This window comes from Zalophus californianus, chromosome 17 (assembly GCF_009762305.2).
Source record: "Zalophus californianus isolate mZalCal1 chromosome 17, mZalCal1.pri.v2, whole genome shotgun sequence".
NCBI lineage: Eukaryota > Metazoa > Chordata > Mammalia > Carnivora > Otariidae > Zalophus > Zalophus californianus.
In genome coordinates, this window is record NC_045611.1 from 54,260,109 (window position 1) to 54,278,164 (window position 18,056).

Below are 18,056 nucleotides of genomic sequence, written 5' to 3' on the forward strand. Positions count from 1 at the left end.
ATTCATACACCACCATTACAGGGTTACCGTGTTCCATATTTTTCTGTGTACCTGGCATTCCCAGTGAGTTTTATACTTCCATATGCTCATGCAGATGGTTTCACAACCTGAAGCACTCCCTTATGCATTTTGTGTTAAGGCCTTATGCTAAATGGGACAAGCCAATCGCAGAAGGACAAATGCTCCATGATTATACTTAAATGAAGTATCTAAATAGGTTTAGCTCACAGAAGCAGAGAGTATTGTGGTGGTTGCCAGGGGCTGGAGGGAAGGGGAACGGGGAGCTGTTGGTCAGAAGAATTAAAGATTCAGGTTATGCAAGATGGATCAGTTGTGAGATCCTCTGTGTCGCACAGAGCTTATAGTTACCAGTACTGTATTGTGCACTTAACAAACTTGTTAAGGGGGTAGACCTCATGTTAAGTTTTCGTACTACAATTACAGCAAACAAAACAAAACAAAAACCAATAAAAAGCATAGAGGCACCGGGAAACTTTGAGAGGTGGTGGGCGTGTTTATAACCAGGATTGTGGTCACGATTTTACAGGTGCAATGCATAAGTTCAAGCTCATCAAATTGCATACATTAAATATGTGCCATTTTTTGTACAAAAATTGTACCTTAAGAGATCTGTCTTAAAAAAAAAGGAAAGAAAAGGAAAGATTATCACATCTATGAACCTCATCATCGCTCGTAAAATGGAAAGGGATCATTATTATAGACCTCAGTGGCTCTACATGAGGCTCAAAGGATGTATTACAGGTAAAGCGTTTAGCACCGTAATTAAATGACACTAATGCTCACACTAACACGGTTCCCTCAGTTAACTGGACGACTTCCTGGGAATCATAAAAATCTCAGATGACCTTTCAGGTAATTCCTTTAGCCTTTTAGTTTAACCGCAGGCATTTGAGGAATCATTACTGCCATCTGGTGGCCACAACCTACCTTTCTGCCTCTGAGGAGGATTCCCACAGGAAGATGGTCTCAGCAGTCAAGAACACACTCCTTCGTCCTCTCTTGCTGTGTTGAGGTTTTGTTTTGTTTTGCTCAGCACTGGATGGGAGGTTGTTTAAAAGTAGCATTCCAGGAACCTCTGCAAAGAGAGGATGGGCTACATGGGGTATTTTGTAACAAAACCTAATTGCACACTGATACAAGCCCATTTCCTACAGTCATACTAAACACAAATTGCTCCTCCAACCACAGAATAGCCAGGACTCTGCATGATGTCAGGCAGCTCCGGACGCTGAGAGTGTGTGAAAAGCAAGAGAAAAAGCCCCACACGTGAAACTTGACAAGAGGAGGCGCTGCCCGAAGCAAAAGCATATGTAAGAAACATTCTGCGGTAGAATGCTAGATTAGGAGGGGTTTTGCACTGTGAATTGGGAGGGGCGTTTGGAAAAGCCTTCATCCATTTATTCAAGTATTTGTACTGGGCACTGTACTGGCCCTGCCCTTATGTGGTGATGGAGGAAGGCGGGAGACATGGTCAAGGAGATGGGTGGATCTTGTCCTCTCAAAAGAGAGATGTGGAGATCAAGTGCCCCGTGAACCAGGTGAAAACCTGGGAAAAAAAAATCCCTATGTAGACTGCTCTTCCTGGTTCTGGCTCCTGTCACGAAATCCTGGAATTGCCTAGGGACCACCCCACTAAGCAGGAAGAAGTGAGGTCAGGTCTCAGTTCCAGCCCCCAACACAGTGAGTGTGTTCACTCTGTTTTGTTAAATAAACGAATGAACGGAAAAACATCTCCCTTCAACTTACTTGGGGTTCTTCCATATTCTTCTGCCTTTAACTCCAACTTGGGCCACTCCAGAACTAATCCCCAGCAAGAATAGTACAACTCCCAAGTCCTGGAAGGCACCGAGACAGCATCGGCATGTCGTTGTCCAAGTCGACCATGGTTCTAGGTTACTGGGATATTCGCGGGCTGGCGCACTCCATCCGCATGCTCCTGGAGTTCACTGATACATCCTATGAGGAGAAACAGTACACGTGCGGGGAAGTTCCCAACTATGATAGAAGCCAATGGCTGGATGTGAAATTCAAGCTCGACCTGGACTTTCCTAACCTTCCCTACCTCATGGATGGTAAGAACAAGATCACCCAGAGCAATGCTATCTTGCGCTACATCACTCGCCAGCACAATATGTGTGGTGAGACTGAAGAAGAAAAGATTCGAGTGGACATCATGGAGAACCAAATAATGGATTTCCGCATGCAGCTGATACGACTGTGCTATAGCCCTGACCTTGACAAATTGAAGCCTCAGTACTTGGAACAGCTACCTGGACAACTGAAACAGTTCTCCTTGTTCCTGGGGAAATTCTCATGGTTTGCAGGAGAAAAGCTCACCTTTGTGGATTTCCTCACCTATGATGTCTTAGATCAGAACCGTCTGTTTGAGCCCAAGTGCCTGGATGAGTTTCCAAATCTGAAGGCTTTCATGTGCCGTTTTGAGGCTTTGGAGAAGATCGCTAACTAAATGCAGTCTGACTGCTTCCTGAAGATGCCCATCAACAACAAGATGGCCCAGTGGGGCAACAAGAGAACATGCTGAGCAGGAGGTGGACTTGCACTGCTTGTTTTGTTCCATCCTGTCCCTAGGGGGCGTGTAACTCTCTCTTCTCTGGTCTTTTCAATAAATAGCGTTTAGGCTAAAAAAAAAAAAAAAAAAAGAATAGTACAACTCCCTGATACCTGCCCAGGAGGGCCTTGGTCCCTAATGCAGAGAGCAGGGTCAGGACATGGGCGTGGAGACAGGGAGCAGGTCTTGCCTTCCCCTGTGCTTAGGGCATGTCCATTGCCTTGTCTGAACTTCAGTAGCCCTCTCTGAAAAATGGGAAGTGAGCACAATCTCTCAAGACAGCCTAGCTCTAATACAGAACAGGTCTAAAGTTCCTGTTCTGTGCACACACCTCAGTGTCACTCACCTTCCTGTCAGAACTTCCTCTTGGTCCCACAGCTCACGATTCCATGAAAGAGAAAATCTCAGCAAAGGGCTTGGCTCATCCCTTCCCAGAGCTGCAGCCAACCCTGCTGTCCAGGGGTGAGCAGGTAGGAGATGGTGGCTGAGGCACAGACTCTCACCCACAGGGTCCCAGACTGAGCATCCGGATTTCAAGCGGGAAGTGAACAAACAAGTTTGTGATGACATGAGAGCTGTGCATCCCCACACCTGCACCATCTCCTACCCTCAGGATGGCTGGAACAAATCCACACCTGCTTGTGGCTACTGGTTCCAGAACAGGGACAAGCCTGGTAAGGATGCTCCAGTGGCCGGGACCCACCTAGACCACGTACTGCAGGTTGTGACTCGGGGATGTTTCCACCTCCTCGGAGACCCTGGGAAATATAACTGTGCTTTGAGCATCATTGACACCAGGAGGATGGAGGCTGGGACATATTTCTTTCGAATGGAAAGCGGAAATGCAGAATATAATTATTTATATGACTTGCTTTCTTTGCATGTGAGGGATAGGAAACTGCCTACAAAGAGGACAAGAATGAAACATGGGGGGCTCCATGGAACCTGAATGTTGTAGACTGAATTATGCCCCCCGAATTCATAGGCTGGAGCCTCAACCCCCAATGTGGTTGTATTTTCAGAGATAACTAAAAGTAAACCAGATCATAAAGGTTTGGAATCCTGGGGCGCCTGGGTGGCTCAGTCGGTTAAGCGTCTGCCTTCAGTCCCAGGGTCCTGGGATCGAGCCCCGCATCGGGCTCTCTGCTCAGCGGGGAGCCTGCTTCTCCCTCATAGTCTCCCTCTGTGCTGTCTCTCTCTCTCTCTCAAATAAATAAATAAAATCTTAAATAAAAAGGTGGAATCCTAAAATGGGTGGGCTTATAAGAAGGGGAAGGGGAAGAGAGTGATCTCTCTCCCTCCTGCCCTTGCCTCCTCCCTCTCCAGGTATGGCACAGAGGAAAGGCCATGTGAGGGCACAGGGCATAGTGAGGTAGCTTTACCAAGGGGTGAAGAGAAGGCCATTGAAAGGTCCCAGAGGGCCACACCCTGAGCTGCTCCCAGCCCTCGCTGTCCAGGGTCCTGGAGCTGTCTTGGGTAGGGGCTGGAGACAGAGGGGGAATCCCCCTGCAGCTCGTGGCACCTGCGGGGCGCCCAGGTCTCCCTGCTTCTCTGTGCAGAGTGAGTTTCAGGAAGCTGGTCTCTGGGATGCTCCCCCCAGCAGGTATGAGAGAGGATGGTAGAAGGGACAGGAGCGACCGACCTCAGGCTCAACTTTATTCTCAGGTTCAGCTTCAGGCATTCCCAGTGACACAGACCCACTCTGTCTTCTGTGTTGTTGTTGCCAGGACAGAGATATGTTGGTGCCTGGGCTCGGGATCCTGGATCCTAGAGGTGACGGGGCCTCAAGGAAAGGGCCTGAGGCCTATCCAGCATGTGGCTGGGGCACAGAGTTCCTGCGGATGAGAGACATGGGAAAAGACGACATTAGAAGGATGGGGGAGTGACAGCATCTGAAGGTCCCCTCTTCAGTTCAGTCTCCCTGAGCCGTCCATGGAGAGCGTTTGAACACTCCCTGCACCTCGTCCCACGAGAGCCCAACCAGGCAGGACTGGGGGCTCTTTGGGGTCAGAGTCTGCCTGTTCACCTCCCAGCCCCAGCCCCAGCCCCAGACCCAGCACAGCACCATGCTCACAGGTGGTGTCCAGTGAATGTGGTCGAATGGACAAGTCGGTCTCCCCATGAGAAGTCAGAGAGCTGATGGCAAGGAGCGGGGCAGCATCTGCAAGGCAGTTAGGCGTCTGCATTGCCTATGGGTAACACCTCTGGAGTGTGCAGGCATGGCCTCCAGCAGGGCAGGAGGCAAGACCAGGAGGCCCCTGAGGGCATGGTGAAGTGCCACTTGTTGTGTGAGCAGGGGAACCACAGCAGAAAGGTGCAAAGAGCTCTTCCCACTGCTCAGCCCAAGTTTGCCTCTGCATTGACCTTGGGCCCATGGCAGGGTCCTATAGCTAGGAATCTTCCTTCCTATCCCCTGAGAGTGCAGGCCATGTCCACTCTGCTCACTGTGTCCCAAAGCACCCAACAGAGCCTCCAGTCCCATAGCCCCAGCCTGTTTCCTCCCTCATGGTCTCTACCAGGCCTCTCAAGGGCATGAAATGGGTCTGGTGTATCTCCTCTTTGCCGCCAGCCTTAACACAGAGCTGACATCCACTCTGTACCCAAGACCCTTACTCATCTTTCACAGGCTGGACACCCACACAGAACCTCCAAGATCCCATAACTGGAAGAACTGACTGCCTCTCAGCTCTAGACTGGGCTCTCTCAACCTCAGCACTGTTGAACCTTGGAGCTGCATGATTTTTTGCAGTGTGAGCCATCCTGTGCATCGGAGGATGTTTAGAAGCATCCCTAGTCTCAACCCACTAGATGCCAGACACACCCTCCTCCCAAGCCATGATGATCAAACGTGTCCAGACACTGACAAATTTCCCCTTTGGGGGGAGGGAGGCAGACACCCCTGTTCAAGAACCATAGGTCGAGACACCACAGCAGCTAACTCGGCCAAGGCCAGGAAGTGACCACTTCCCCAGAGCAAATGGACAGCACCAGTGACACCACAGCCTGGACAGCAGGGCTCCAGCACACACCACCTATGCCCCTCGCATGCTATGGAGTTCTCAGACACCTCTGCTCCGCCCCTCCCCATCGGGACAGGCTTCTAGCAAATTTGAGGCCTAATGGGCAAGACATATGCACATGGTCCAGGCTCAGGTGCCGGAAGGAAGCTCAGAGATGGGGGGCAGGACACGCGGTCTGCTCCTGGTCTCTCCTCCCTGGGTGGGTCTCCCTGGTCTGTGGCCAGGGGGTGTGGTTGGCTCTGTGTAGAGAGGACGTGAACTCCACAGCTGCAGTTCCTCTTCTGTGAACCATGAGGTCTTGTGCTCCTCCCCAGCTTCCTGAGGATCCTCCTCAGCCTCCCTCCCACGGCCTTCCTCTTCTACTTCACCCACAGGAAGCCCACACAACGCTCCATCTCACAGATGCTGCCTCTGCTGCTGCTGCCCCTGCTGTGGGCAGGTGAGTGGGCCGGGGATGGGGGGGCAGGCGGGCGGGGGCTGTTGCTGACCCTCGATTCCCCACAGGGTCCCTGGCTCAGCGTTCAAGATACTGGCTGAAAGTGCCGGCGTCCCTGACGGTGCAGGAGGGCCTGTGTGTGCATGTGCCCTGCAGCTTCTCCTACCCCAAACGCGAATACACTGACGGTGACCCAACTTATGGCTACTGGTTCCAGGAAGGGAGTGATTACAGCCAGCATGTTCTAGTGGCCACAAACAACCCAGATCGAGAAGTGCAGGAGGAGACCCAGGGCCGATTCCACCTCCTCGGGGGCCCCCGGGACTACAACTGCTCCCTGGGCATCAGAGATGCACAGAGAAGGGACTCGGGGACATACTTCTTCAGGGTGGAGAGAGGGCCTTATGTGAAATATAGTTACCTACAGAACCAGCTCTCCGTGCGTGTGACGGGTAAGGAGCAGCCTCCAGGTGAAGCCACAGGGGAAGGACAGAGGTCCTGGGTCAGAGCGGGATGGGACTCACTTCCCTCCCAGGAAGGGGGTGACCCATGTCAGGACTCAGAGGCAGGAGCTGAACCAAACCCTGAGGCTTCTCTCAGGGCCTCCCCTTGACCCTCCTCCTGATTCCCATGTCTCCCCATCTCCTCACAGCCCTGACCCACACACCTGACATCCTCAAGCCAGGGACCCTGGAGTCTGGCCGCCCCGGGAACCTGACCTGCTCTGTGCCCTGGGCCTGTGAGTGGGGCACGCCCCCCATCTTCTCCTGGACGTCAGTGGCCCTCACCTCCCTGGGCCCCAGGACCCACCTCTCCTCGGTGCTCACCCTCACCCCACGGCCCCAGGACCATGGCACCAACCTCACCTGTCAGGTGTACTTCCCTGCAGCTGGTGTGATGGTGGAAAGGACCATCCAACTCAATGTCACCTGTGAGTACGGGGCCAGGATGCCCAGGTCCCTGAAGGGGTGAGGGAAGGGAAGGCCAGCCTGGGATGCTTCGTGCTTTAGTCCTGGAGGTCTGGCTGAGTGTGGGACCTAGAAGGACTCAAGCCCTGTCCCTCCTTGTTTCTGTGCTTTCTGGGGGCAGGGGGATGCCTACATGTATCTCACTTCACCACACCCCAGTGAAGAGGAAAATCCCTTCTTCCCATCCCAGGTGCCACACAGAACCCAACAACTGGTGTCTGCCTAAGACACACCACAGGTAGGTGTGTCTCCTCCCAGGGTATAGAGAGTGGGGCTTTTCAAAGCTCAGCCAGAGTCGGGTCCCTGCCTCTTTCTAAACTCACCCAGTTACCAGGACCCCCTGTGTGTGAACTCAGTGTTTCCTCCCCCTCCCCAGGCCCCATGGCCCTGTGAGCAGCTGTCCCCATTGGCCCCCCTCCCCCCACTTCTGCACACACACCCCACCCGTATCAGGAGAAGAGGAGAACAGGGCAACATGCACCCTGAAGACCTGCCCCTTATCATGCATCTCCTGATGACTCCTCCTGGCCCGTCTTTTATTCTCCCTAATAATTGCTTATTTATGTACTTCTGAACAGGTAATATATTCACATAAGCAGACTTTCAAAATGCACAGCAGAATCTGTCTTCAGATACCCAGTCGCCTCCTGGGAAGTGACCCGTGTCCATAGATTGCTCTGAGCCTTAGTGTGTTCGCCTAGAGGATCTTAGGGTCCTCTGATATCAATAGTGCAGACTGCCCTCCATCTTCTCCTAAACTGTGCAGTATTCCTCCCTGTGGATGGCTTATGATTCTGTGTGTGTCTTCTTCTCATGGGAAATCGTGACATTCATTTTATTCTACTAACAGAACCACTGCAACACTGCAATCCATAGTCTTGCATCTCATTCTGTATGTGTGTGTGTGTTTATGTCTGTGGGATACATTCCTAAAACCAAAATAGCTCGAACGCAGGTTCTTTGAAATCTTGAGAGATGGGACCAAATTTTCTCCACAGAGGATGGACAAGTTTATGTTCCCAACAGTCAGGGCTCAAAGTGTATGTTTTCACCAAGCCTGCATGGGATGAATGTTCTGATCTTTGCCAGTACCAGGTGGCAACTGCTATCTCCATCCAGTATTTTTTATGTAAATGCAGTATTATTTCCTTGAGGAAAAATTCACCTAAAGTTAACTTTGCCATTTTAACCATTTCAAAGTGCAAAACATGTGGTTCTCAGGACATTCACAGTGTTGTAGGACCATCACCACTACCTGACTCCATCCACCGTGCATTGTCATCACCTGCCTCTTAGGCAGTAAGTCCCCATTCCCCCTCCTCCTGAACCCTGCAACCACGAATCTGCCTTCTGTCTCTGTGGATTTGCCTACTGGGGATATGTCAACTAAATGAAGTCCTACAGACTATGGTCTTATGCGTCTGGCTTCTTTCATTTTACCAAAACGTTTTCAAGGGCCATCCATAGGGCATGTATGAGTACTAATTCCTTTTTGTCTGGATACTATTCTATTGTATGGATGCACCATATTCTATCCACTGATCAGGTGATGGACATATGGGTGGTTTCTGTTCGGGGCTATGATAATGCTACTGTGAACACTGAAGGACATGTTTTTGTTTGAACGTTCTTTTCAGTATTTGGGAGCATATGTCGAGGAGTGAAAATGCAGGGTCAAAGGCTAGTTTCTTATTTATTTATTTATTTGTTTGTTGTTATGTTAATCACCATACATTACATCATTAGTTTTTGATGTAGTGTTCCATGATTCATTGTTTGTGCATAACACCCAGTGCTCCACGCAGAATGTGCCGTCTTTAATGCCCATCACCAGGCTAACCCATCCCCCCACCCCCTCCCCTCTAGAACCCTCAGTTTGTTTTTCAGAGTCCATCGTCTCTCATGGTTCGTCTCCCCCTCCGACTTACTCCCCTTCATTCTTCCCCTCCTGCTATCTTCTTCTTCTTTTATTTTCTTAACATATATTGCATTACTTGTTTCAGAGGTACAGACCTGTGATTCAACAGTCTTGCACAATTCGCAGCGCTCACCATAGCACATACCCTCCCCAATGTCTATCACCCAGCCACCCCATCCCTCCCACCCCCTACCAGTCCAGCAACCCTCAGTTTGTTTCCTGAGATTAAGAATTCCTCATATCAGTGAGGTCATGTGATACATGTCTTTCTCTGATTGACTTATTTGACTCAGCATAACACCCTCCAGTTGCATCCACGTCGTTGCAAATGGCAAGATCTCATTCCTTTTGATGGCTGCATAATATTCCATTGTATATATACCACATCTTCTTTATCCATTCATCTGTCGATGGACATCTTGGCTCTTTCCACAGTTTGGCTATTGTGGACATTGCTGCTATAAACATTGGGGTGCATGTACCCCTTCGGATCCCTACATTTGTATCTTTGGGGTAAATACCCAGTAGTGCAATTCCTGGATCGTATGGTAGCTCTATTTTCAACTGTTTGAGGAACCTCCATACTGTTTCCCAGAGTGGTTGCACCAGTTTGCATTCCCACCAACAGTGTAGGAGAGTTCCCCTTTCTCCGCAGCCCCGCCAACATCTGTCGTTTCCTGACTTGTTAATTTTAGCTATTCTGACGGGTGTGAGGTGGTATCTCATTGAGGTTTTGATTTGGATTTCCCTGATGCCGAGCGATGTTGAGCACTTTTTCAAGTGTCTGTTGGCCATTTGGATGTCTTCTTTGGAAAAATGTCTGTTCATGTCTTCTGCCCATTTCTTGATTGGGTTATTTGTTCTTTGGGTGTTGAGTTTGATAAGTTCTTTATAGATTTTGGATACTAGCCCTTTATCTGATATGTCATTTGCAAATATTTTCTCCCATTCTGTCGGTCGTCTTTTGGTTTTGTGGACTGTTTCTTTTGCTGTGCAAAAGCTTTTTATCTTGATGAAATCCCAATAGTTCATTTTTGCCCTTGCTTCCCTTGCCTTTGGCGATGTTTCTAGGAAGAAGTTGCTGCAGCAGAGGTTGAAGAGGTTCCTGCCTGTGTTCTCCTTTAGGATTTTGACGGACTCCTGTCTCATGTTTAGGTCTTTCAACCATTTGGAGTCTATTTTTGTGTGTGGTGTAAGGAAATGGTCCAGTTTCATTCTTCTGCATGTGGCTGTCCAATTGTCCCAACACCATTTGTTGAAGAGACTGTCTTTTTTTCCATTGGACATTCTTTCCTGCTTTGTCAAAGATGAGTTGACCGTAGAGTTGAGGGTCCATTTCTGGGCTCTCTATTCTGTTCCATTGATCTATGTGTGTGTTTTTGCGCCAGTACCATCAAAGGCTAGTTTCTATGTTTTAACTTTTTGAGGATAATGCCAGACTGTTTCCCACAGCGGCAGCACCATATTATACTCCCACCAGCAGTGTGTGAGGGTTTCCATTTCTACACATTCTTCCCAACATTGTTATTTTCCTTTTCAAAATAATTATAGCCTACCAGTGGGTGTGAGGGAATATCTCAGTGGGGTCTGGCTTGCATTTACATAATGACTAATGTTCATTTTTACATGGACATATTTGTCATTGATATGTCTTCTCTGGAGAAACTTTTTAAGTCTTTTGCCCATTTTTAAAGTGGATTGATTGCCTTTTTGTGGTTGAGTTGTAAGTGTTCTTTATATATACTGGATACTATCCCCTTATCAGATCTGTGACTGGCAAATATTTCTTCCCAATACGTAGGTTGCCTTCTTACATTCTAAATAGCATCAAACGAACAAGAGGATTCATTCTGATGAAGTCCAGCTTAGGCATATTTGTCCAGTACTACTGCTGGAAGGGCAGTGTATGAGGTGGCATGAGGCCCCAGCACAGGTGGTCCCACACCCAGTGAGGCAGGAAGGCTTGAAGAACCAGTGTCCAGAGCCCCACTGGGAGTCAAGGACACAGGGTTGCATTCAAGCACATGAATCTGTCCTTGTCCAATTTCCCTACAGGAAAATCAGGGCCTGTGGCAGAATTGGTTTCGGTGGCCATTGGGGAAGCTGCTGTCAAGATCCTGTTCCTCTTCCTCTGCCTCATCATCCTCATGTGAGCACTGCCCCAGGGGAAGGGGAGGGGCGGGGAGGGTGGGGCATGTGGCTAAGTCCCAGAACCAGTGCAGGAGGGACTGAACAGGCTGAGAATGGGGCAGGTGGGAAGCCTACCAGGTGTGAGGATTCCACCCTGTGTCCACGATGAGATGTGCCTGCTGAGCTCAAGGTGATCTGTGAGGCCAGACCTGCCCTCTCCCTGCTCAGTCAGCCCTCTAACCCCTTAACTGGGAAATCGGGTGAGTGAGTTCATCCTGCACACCCATGATTAGACTGAAAGACCCTGGTCTCTTCTCTCAGAGGGAGGTTCCTCAGGAAGGAGACAGCCAGGCCTGCAGGGGACCTGGCGGAGGCAAACATGGCCCCCTAGTTAATCCCTCAGGTGAGTGATGTGGGCAGCTCACCACCCAAGAATCCCACCAACACCGCCCCCAGGATGGCCCCAGGATTGCTCCACTCAGCACGGCCAATGTTGAGCTACCTCATTCCTCCCGAACCTACCTCCCTGCTGAATTTCTCTCACGTGGTTGACATGGCTCCCATCTCTAGACCAGAACTGCGGTGTAGTCTCCACTGTGACCTCCCTCCCTTCTGCTTGATCCAGTACCTCACTCTGTCTTGTCCTTCCTTCCTCCTAAGCTCATCCTGATGCCAGTCTCCTCCCCCTCCTGACCCTGCTTGTTCCTGTGGCCTCCTGTCTTCCCTGGGCCTCTAACCCACCAGCCTCCTGCCTCCCCTTCTCTCCTCAACTCACTGAGTCTTGGGAGAGCAATATCATCCACTTCTCCACAGCATGAACAGCTATGATTCCTCTTCAGAGTCAAGACTGAGGTACAAAAAGGCTGGATTTGAAGGCCTGGCATGGTCCATTCCCCGCTAGACCCTCCATGAGATCTTTACCTCTCCCTGCATCTTGCAACATCTCCACACCCAACTGGGTTAGGGTTTTCCTGATCTGAGACTTTGCATGTGCCTTTCCCTCTCCTGAAGTGCCCTTTCCTCCCCAATCCTGCATCTCCAAGTCCTAATCATCTTCAGGCTCAGTCTTAAAAGCCACCCAGCTCTTTGTGTGTGTGTGTGTGTGTGTGTGTGTGTGTGTGTGTGTGTGTGTGTGTGAGAGAGAGGGAGAGAGAGAGAGAGAGAGAGAGAGACATGATTTTGAGTCAACTTGTACTCAGTTATTAACAGACTCTTTCAACAAGTACTATTGAACACCTACTATATGCCACCTAGTTTTGTTTTGGGGTGCATCAGTGAACACAGAAAAATCTCTGTCATCAAGAACCTGTCATTCTGGAGACAAGAAATCAAGAGAAATAAATAAGAAATAATATTAGAGCACTTTGGGTAGAATATGTGTTTGCAGAAAAACCATGCGGACTGAGGAACACGTGACATACTGGGGACCATGCTCTGTAACCAAGAGTTGAGGAGGTGACATTTGAGCAAAGACTTGAAGGCAGGTGACAAAGCAGGTTCTATATTTGCCTGAGAGAAAATTATCCCAGGAAATGGAAAATGGGGAAAGGCAAGTGAAGTAACTCTGAGACAGGAGGAGGGCTGGTGTGGAAACCAGAGGCTGAGGTTGAGAGCACAAGAATGCAAGTTGGGGATGCTGGGATGATGGTGCTGATCTGGTGGGGGTGCAGACCCTGTGGGATGGGGGTGCAGACCCCATGGGATGCAGACCCCAAGGGTGTGGAGACCTTGAGGAAGTGGAGACCTCATGGGGGTGGAGACCCAGTGGTAGGAGTGCGGATACCATAGGGATGCAGACATTTTCCTGGTGCAGACCATGTGAGCCTTGCAGAAAATGCAAGAAATCTGGAAGCCTTTGAGGAGAGCAGAGATATGATTGAATTTTCCCTTCAGTAGGATCCCCATGGCTGATCTGCTCAGGACCAGCCAGAGTGGGTCCATGACAGCAAGACAGAGATGGGGAAGTGCACTGCTGGCTACGTCAGGTGGGACATGATGCTGGATCCAACCAGAGAAAGTGGGGACTTATTTTTGGATATATTATGAAGATAAACTGAGCAGGATATTCCAATGGATGTGGGGAGTGGGGGAAAGAGAGGAGAAAGAATGATGCCCAGTGTCTTCCCTGAGCATCTGGCAGGATGGAGTCAAGGACTTTAGAGATGCTCATTCTGAGAATGTCAGGGATGGAGCAGGCTGCGACTGCCTGGAATCAGCAGAGGGGTCCAGGCGGGAGATATTAAATCCTGCAGCTCCTGGAAGGGGATAATCGATAGGGAGGAAAGGGACAGACTGCACATAGAAAAATAGAGGCACTTGGAGAGACGTTTGTCACTGGGGACCCAAGAATGGCAGATTTGACAAAAGGGGCAGGAAAGGGGTGAAGATGTGGTTGGAGCAAGTTCAGGAGATTCAGGGGAGATGGCAGAAGGGGTACAGACAACGTTGTGAAGACTTTGCTGCAAAGAGGAACAGAGCAAGGGTCTGGAGATGCAGGTTGTTCCCTGTCCTTCCCTGCATTCCTCCTGGAAGGGGCATCTCTGATTTCCCGCCCGCCCATATTAGCTTCCTGGGGCCCTTGTAACAAATGCCACACTCCTGGGGTCTTAAAACAAAGAAATGTAAGCTCTCACAGGAAGGTCAGAAAGCTGTGTTAGGAAGGAGACACATTGTTTCCCACTACTGGGAGATCTTCCTGGGCACCCTGTAACACAAGAGGGGTGAATCAGAGGAAAGTATACAAATGTATTTCATATGAGATCTATGTGGCACAGGAGCCTTCATAAGGAAACGAAGACCCGAATAAACAGTTAAACCTGAGGGGGTTTTCCTAGATTTGGTGAAGAGTGAAAAGTTGGAATCACACCTGGGAGAACAAAGGGTTTGACTGTGGGTAGTAACTGGAGGGGCTTGATGAGACGTGCTTGACGGATCCTTCTCTGGGTCCACCTGTCATCAGACATGTGATGCTCCATTCCTCTGGGCAGAGGGAGGGAAAAGTCACAAGGTCCTTCCTCCACCTGCCATTTCTCAAAATCCTTCAGCCTGAAAGGGTCACGATGCCAAGGTGACACATCTTGGGGGCCATGTCCTAAACCCCAGAATCCAAAGCAGCTTTGCTGCACAGAAATCAAGAGTGGTTGAGCTCCATGATCTCCAGAGGCTCAAGGAGAGAATCCTTCTCCTGCTTCTTGCTCGTGATGGTGGCTGCCAGCATTCCTTAACCTGGGGTGTCACTGCTCCACTCTGGGTCTGTGATCATGTTACTTAATGCTGCTCTGTGTGCGGGAAGTCACCCTCTGCTTCCCCTTTAGAAGGACACTCTGATAGACTTAGGACCCAACCCAGATAATTTAGGATGATCCCCACAGTCCAGATCTGTAACTTCATCCCATCTGCAAAGACCCTGCTTCCTGTAAGGTAACATCTAGTTTCCAGAGATTAAGACCTGGGTATGTTTGGGGTCATTATTCAGCCCACTGCTCGGCCCAAGGGATTTTTCCATCCCTATATGTCCCCATCTGGCCCCCTGACCTTCTTTACTCTGCTCTTCCATGTCTTGATGCACTAGTGGGTCACCTCGGGCATGACACACATCTTGGGGAACAGGGACCTGCAGTTCTGTAAAAGCCACTATCAACAGAACTAAAAGAAAAGTGACAGAGGTAAAATACCTACAAATATGTATCTGATGAAAGAGTTGTATCTAGAATATATCAAGGGCTTTCAAGACAAAGCAATAAGTAAACAAACAAATAAAACCTAATTATATAAAAAAATTGTGTCTCAACAACAAAAAAACAAACAACTGTATTTACAAATTGGCAAAGGATTTGAATAGCTATTTCTCAAAAAGTATCCAAATGACCACTAAGCACATGAAATACTGCTCAACATCTACTATCAGCAAAATGCAGATAACAAACACAATGAGAAACCCCTTCACACTCATTCTGATGGCAATTATGAAAAAAACAAAACGAAACAAAAAGCAGGAAATACCAAGTGTTGGCCTGGATGCAGAGAAAATGGAACTCCTGTGTTTTGCTCTTGAAATTGTAAAATGGTGCATCTGTTGTGAAATTAGTACGGCAGTTCCTCAAAAAATTAAACATAGTATTACCATAGGATCCGGTAATTTCACATCTGGGTATACACCCAAAGGATCCAAGGCAAGCACTTGAATAGATATTTCTACATCCTTGTTCGTGGCAGCATTATTCATAAGCGCTAAAAGGTGGAAACAACCCAAGGGTCTACCAACAGATTAGCAGATACACAAAACGTGGTATGTCCATATAATGGCATATTATGCAGTCTTAAAAAGATGGAAAGTTTGACACATTCTACAGCATGGATTGAGCACATTATTCTAAGTGCAATAAGCCATTCACAAAAGGAAAAATCCTAGAAGATTCCAGTTATATCATGTATCTAGAGTAGGCAAATTCATAGACACAGAAAATAGAATGATGGTTGTCAAGCTCAGGGGATGGGTGGGGGACAGGGGGGAATCAAGGGTTATTAACTTAACTGGCACACAATATCAGATTGGGTTGATGAAAAAAGTTGTGGAGATGGACAGTGGTGATGGTTGCACAACAATGGGAATGGGCTTAATGCCACTGACCTGGACAATGGTTAGAGGGTAAAGGTTTTGTTCTGCATATTTTACTCTAGTAAAAACAGAGCAGCCAAAGATTTAAATCAGCCACTTCAGCAAAGAAGGACAATGGATGGCAAATGAGCACATGAAAACATGCTCACCCTCACTTGTGCTGAGGAAATCCCGGAGTAAAACCAGGATGAGATACCAGTGCACACCTCTTGGAAGGGCTGAATAACCCAAGCACAAATAAAAGAAAATTCCTGGTAATGTCAAATACTAAAGAGAATGTGGAGCAACCAGAACTCACCATACACTGTTGGTGGAAACACCAAATGGTACAGCCACTTTGGAGGACAGTTTGGCAGTTTTGTCTCAGTTAAACCTACACCGCTTGTGGGACCGAGCAACTCGATGCCTAGATACTTACCTAGTAGAAATAAAAACACGTTCCCACAGAAGCCTGCCTGTGAATATTGACAGTTCCTTTATTCATAGCCACCCCAAACCTAGAAACAACTCCAATGGTCTCCTAGGGATGGTGTATATAACATAACGGTACAGAGAAACAGTGAAGTACCAGCAGCAAGTACAGGAAAAAATTATTGGCATACATAACCAACAATATTGAGGGCCCTCTAATGCAGTATGCCAAGTGAATGAAGCCAGACTTTGAAGGCTACTCTTGGTATAATTCCGATTCTGTGACATTCAGTAAACAACAGAACTATAGGGATGGAGAATAGACCAGCATTTTTGCAGAGGTTATGGTTGGAGGGAGGGTTTGGCCACCAAGGGACAGGAGGAAAAACATTTTGGGGAATGGTACTCACCAGTCTCTTAACCGTGGCTATGGTTACATAATTCTATACATCCATCAAACTTCACAGAATTGTAGGTAATAACAAGTGAATCTCACTATGTGTAATTAGAATAAATTAATAATTTAAGAACACATTGAGAAACCACCACCCTTCTGCTAAAATTGCTAAAATTTAGAAGGCTGTCAATATCAAGTGTTAAGAAGACTGTGGAGGTACTGGCATTCTGGAACATTGTAGATAGGAGTGGTAAAGGTTCAATCCATTTTGGAGAGTAGTTTAGCAATTCCTGTTAGTGTGAAATATGCAGTTACTCTTTGACCCAACAATTATACTCTTGTGGAGGGATCTTCTTTCTTCTTTAGCATTTTTATGTCTATTTTTTAATTGAAGTATGGTTGACACAATCTTATGTTAGTTTCACAATTATACTTCTTGTATATACTCATGAGGATGGAAATACGCCCATAAAAATTTCACTTTCATATAGCCAAAACTTGAAAATTTCAAATGTCTCTCAATAGGTGAATAAATAAAAGATTATAATATACGCATATCATGGAATAATACTTAGTAATCATATATTATGAACTACAAATTCAACGTGGATCAATTTCAAAAGGAGTATGCTAAGTGAGAGAATCCAGAACACACAAATGAGTACATTTCTAGGAAATTCTCAAATAGGCCAAATTAATTCACCATGACAGAGACGAGATCAATGGTTACCTGGGGCTGGAGGTGCCAGTGATGAGCTGCAAAGAGATTCCAGAAACACGTTTGGGTTGGTGGTTATGTTCTATGTCTCCATTGTGGTGGTATACATTTGTCATAAGTTGTAGAAATGCACACTTCAAGTGGTATCTTATAAAAAGTACAAAGTTCATTAAAGAAACATCATGCGAACTCACAGAACCTTCCAGTCCATGAAAATGGTATAACTCTCTTTACTGTAAAGCCATCGCCTTGGGTTTTCTGTTATGTGCCACAATCCTACATTTTGAATAACCTAGAATAAGGTGTGATTTCACTTACTGCAGACTCAATTCTTCCTTTATCAGATGAGGTGCAAAATAGCTCTATGTTAGTAATGTTTAAGGAACACTTCTTTAGATACTACTGTGTTTGGAAGGTTTTACAACTGTATGATGGCAAATGCAATTATATATTTATATTGTATATATAGGCATCAACGATTTGCCAGGTGCTGCTCCACAGAGTGAGATGGAAAATCACATGGGCAGAACCTGCGATTTTAATTGCAGCTGCATATTCATTCCACTTATGTTTTCTGCAGTGACATGTGTTTTGAGCCACGTTTCACCTTGAGAACCTGATTTTTTACATCACAGGAAATGCTAATTTCTATGACGAGGAACTAAAAAAACTGCTTCAGTCCATGCACCGCTATATAGACAGCATTTGTGGAAAAGATTTTCCACTAGCCCATGAACACCGTTCTCCCTTCTCTTTTACGTGAAGATACTACACAGTTTTCATTTTGGAGATGCCTTTGAAACTTCATGAATCAACATAATAGAAGTAAAAGAAGAAAGGACCCATCCTT

At 47.6% G+C, this 18,056-nt stretch overlaps 2 protein-coding genes across 7 annotated transcripts; both read left to right on the plus strand.

Moving 5' to 3' along the window:
* Positions 1-1,858: 1,858 nt before the first annotated feature.
* On the plus strand, positions 1,859-2,503 carry LOC113936575 (glutathione S-transferase Mu 5). Of its 2 annotated transcripts, XM_027619941.1 has the most exons (2): positions 1,859-2,362; positions 2,465-2,488. In XM_027619941.1, the coding sequence occupies exons 1-2, from the start codon at positions 1,883-1,885 to the stop codon at positions 2,486-2,488; spliced, it is 504 nt and encodes a 167-aa protein (XP_027475742.1). In that variant the 5' UTR covers positions 1,859-1,882. The 2 variants fall into 2 exon arrangements, with proteins under 2 accessions (XP_027475742.1, XP_027475741.1); XM_027619940.2 differs by having other exon boundaries at positions 1,859-2,503.
* Positions 2,504-5,913: 3,410 nt separating this feature from the next.
* On the plus strand, positions 5,914-17,960 carry LOC113936578 (myeloid cell surface antigen CD33-like). Of its 5 annotated transcripts, XM_035725132.1 has the most exons (7): positions 5,914-6,049; positions 6,115-6,498; positions 6,699-6,977; positions 7,205-7,252; positions 10,988-11,081; positions 11,384-11,465; positions 12,959-12,976. In XM_035725132.1, exons 1-6 carry the CDS (start codon positions 6,013-6,015, stop codon positions 11,451-11,453), a joined length of 912 nt encoding a protein of 303 aa, XP_035581025.1. In that variant the 5' UTR covers positions 5,914-6,012; the 3' UTR covers positions 11,454-11,465; positions 12,959-12,976. The 5 variants fall into 5 exon arrangements, with proteins under 5 accessions (XP_035581025.1, XP_035581027.1, XP_035581026.1 ...); XM_035725134.1 differs by lacking the exons at positions 11,384-11,465; positions 12,959-12,976 and adding an exon at positions 17,787-17,960; XM_035725133.1 differs by lacking the exons at positions 11,384-11,465; positions 12,959-12,976 and adding an exon at positions 15,743-16,062.
* The last annotated feature ends 96 nt before the right edge of the window (positions 17,961-18,056 follow it).

Excerpts from the sequence above, each read along its gene's own strand:
- LOC113936575 (XM_027619940.2), top strand. The coding sequence starts at position 1,883 with ATGTCGTTGTCCAAGTCGACCATGGTTCTAGGTTACTGGGATATTCGC.
- LOC113936578 (XM_035725132.1), top strand. The coding sequence starts at position 6,013 with ATGCTGCCTCTGCTGCTGCTGCCCCTGCTGTGGGCAG. Across the intron at positions 7,253-10,987 it reads CTGCCTAAGACACACCACAG|GAAAATCAGGGCCTGTGGCA; the intron begins GTAGGTGTGTCT and ends ATTTCCCTACAG. Across the intron at positions 11,082-11,383 it reads CTCTGCCTCATCATCCTCAT|AGGGAGGTTCCTCAGGAAGG; the intron begins GTGAGCACTGCC and ends CTCTTCTCTCAG.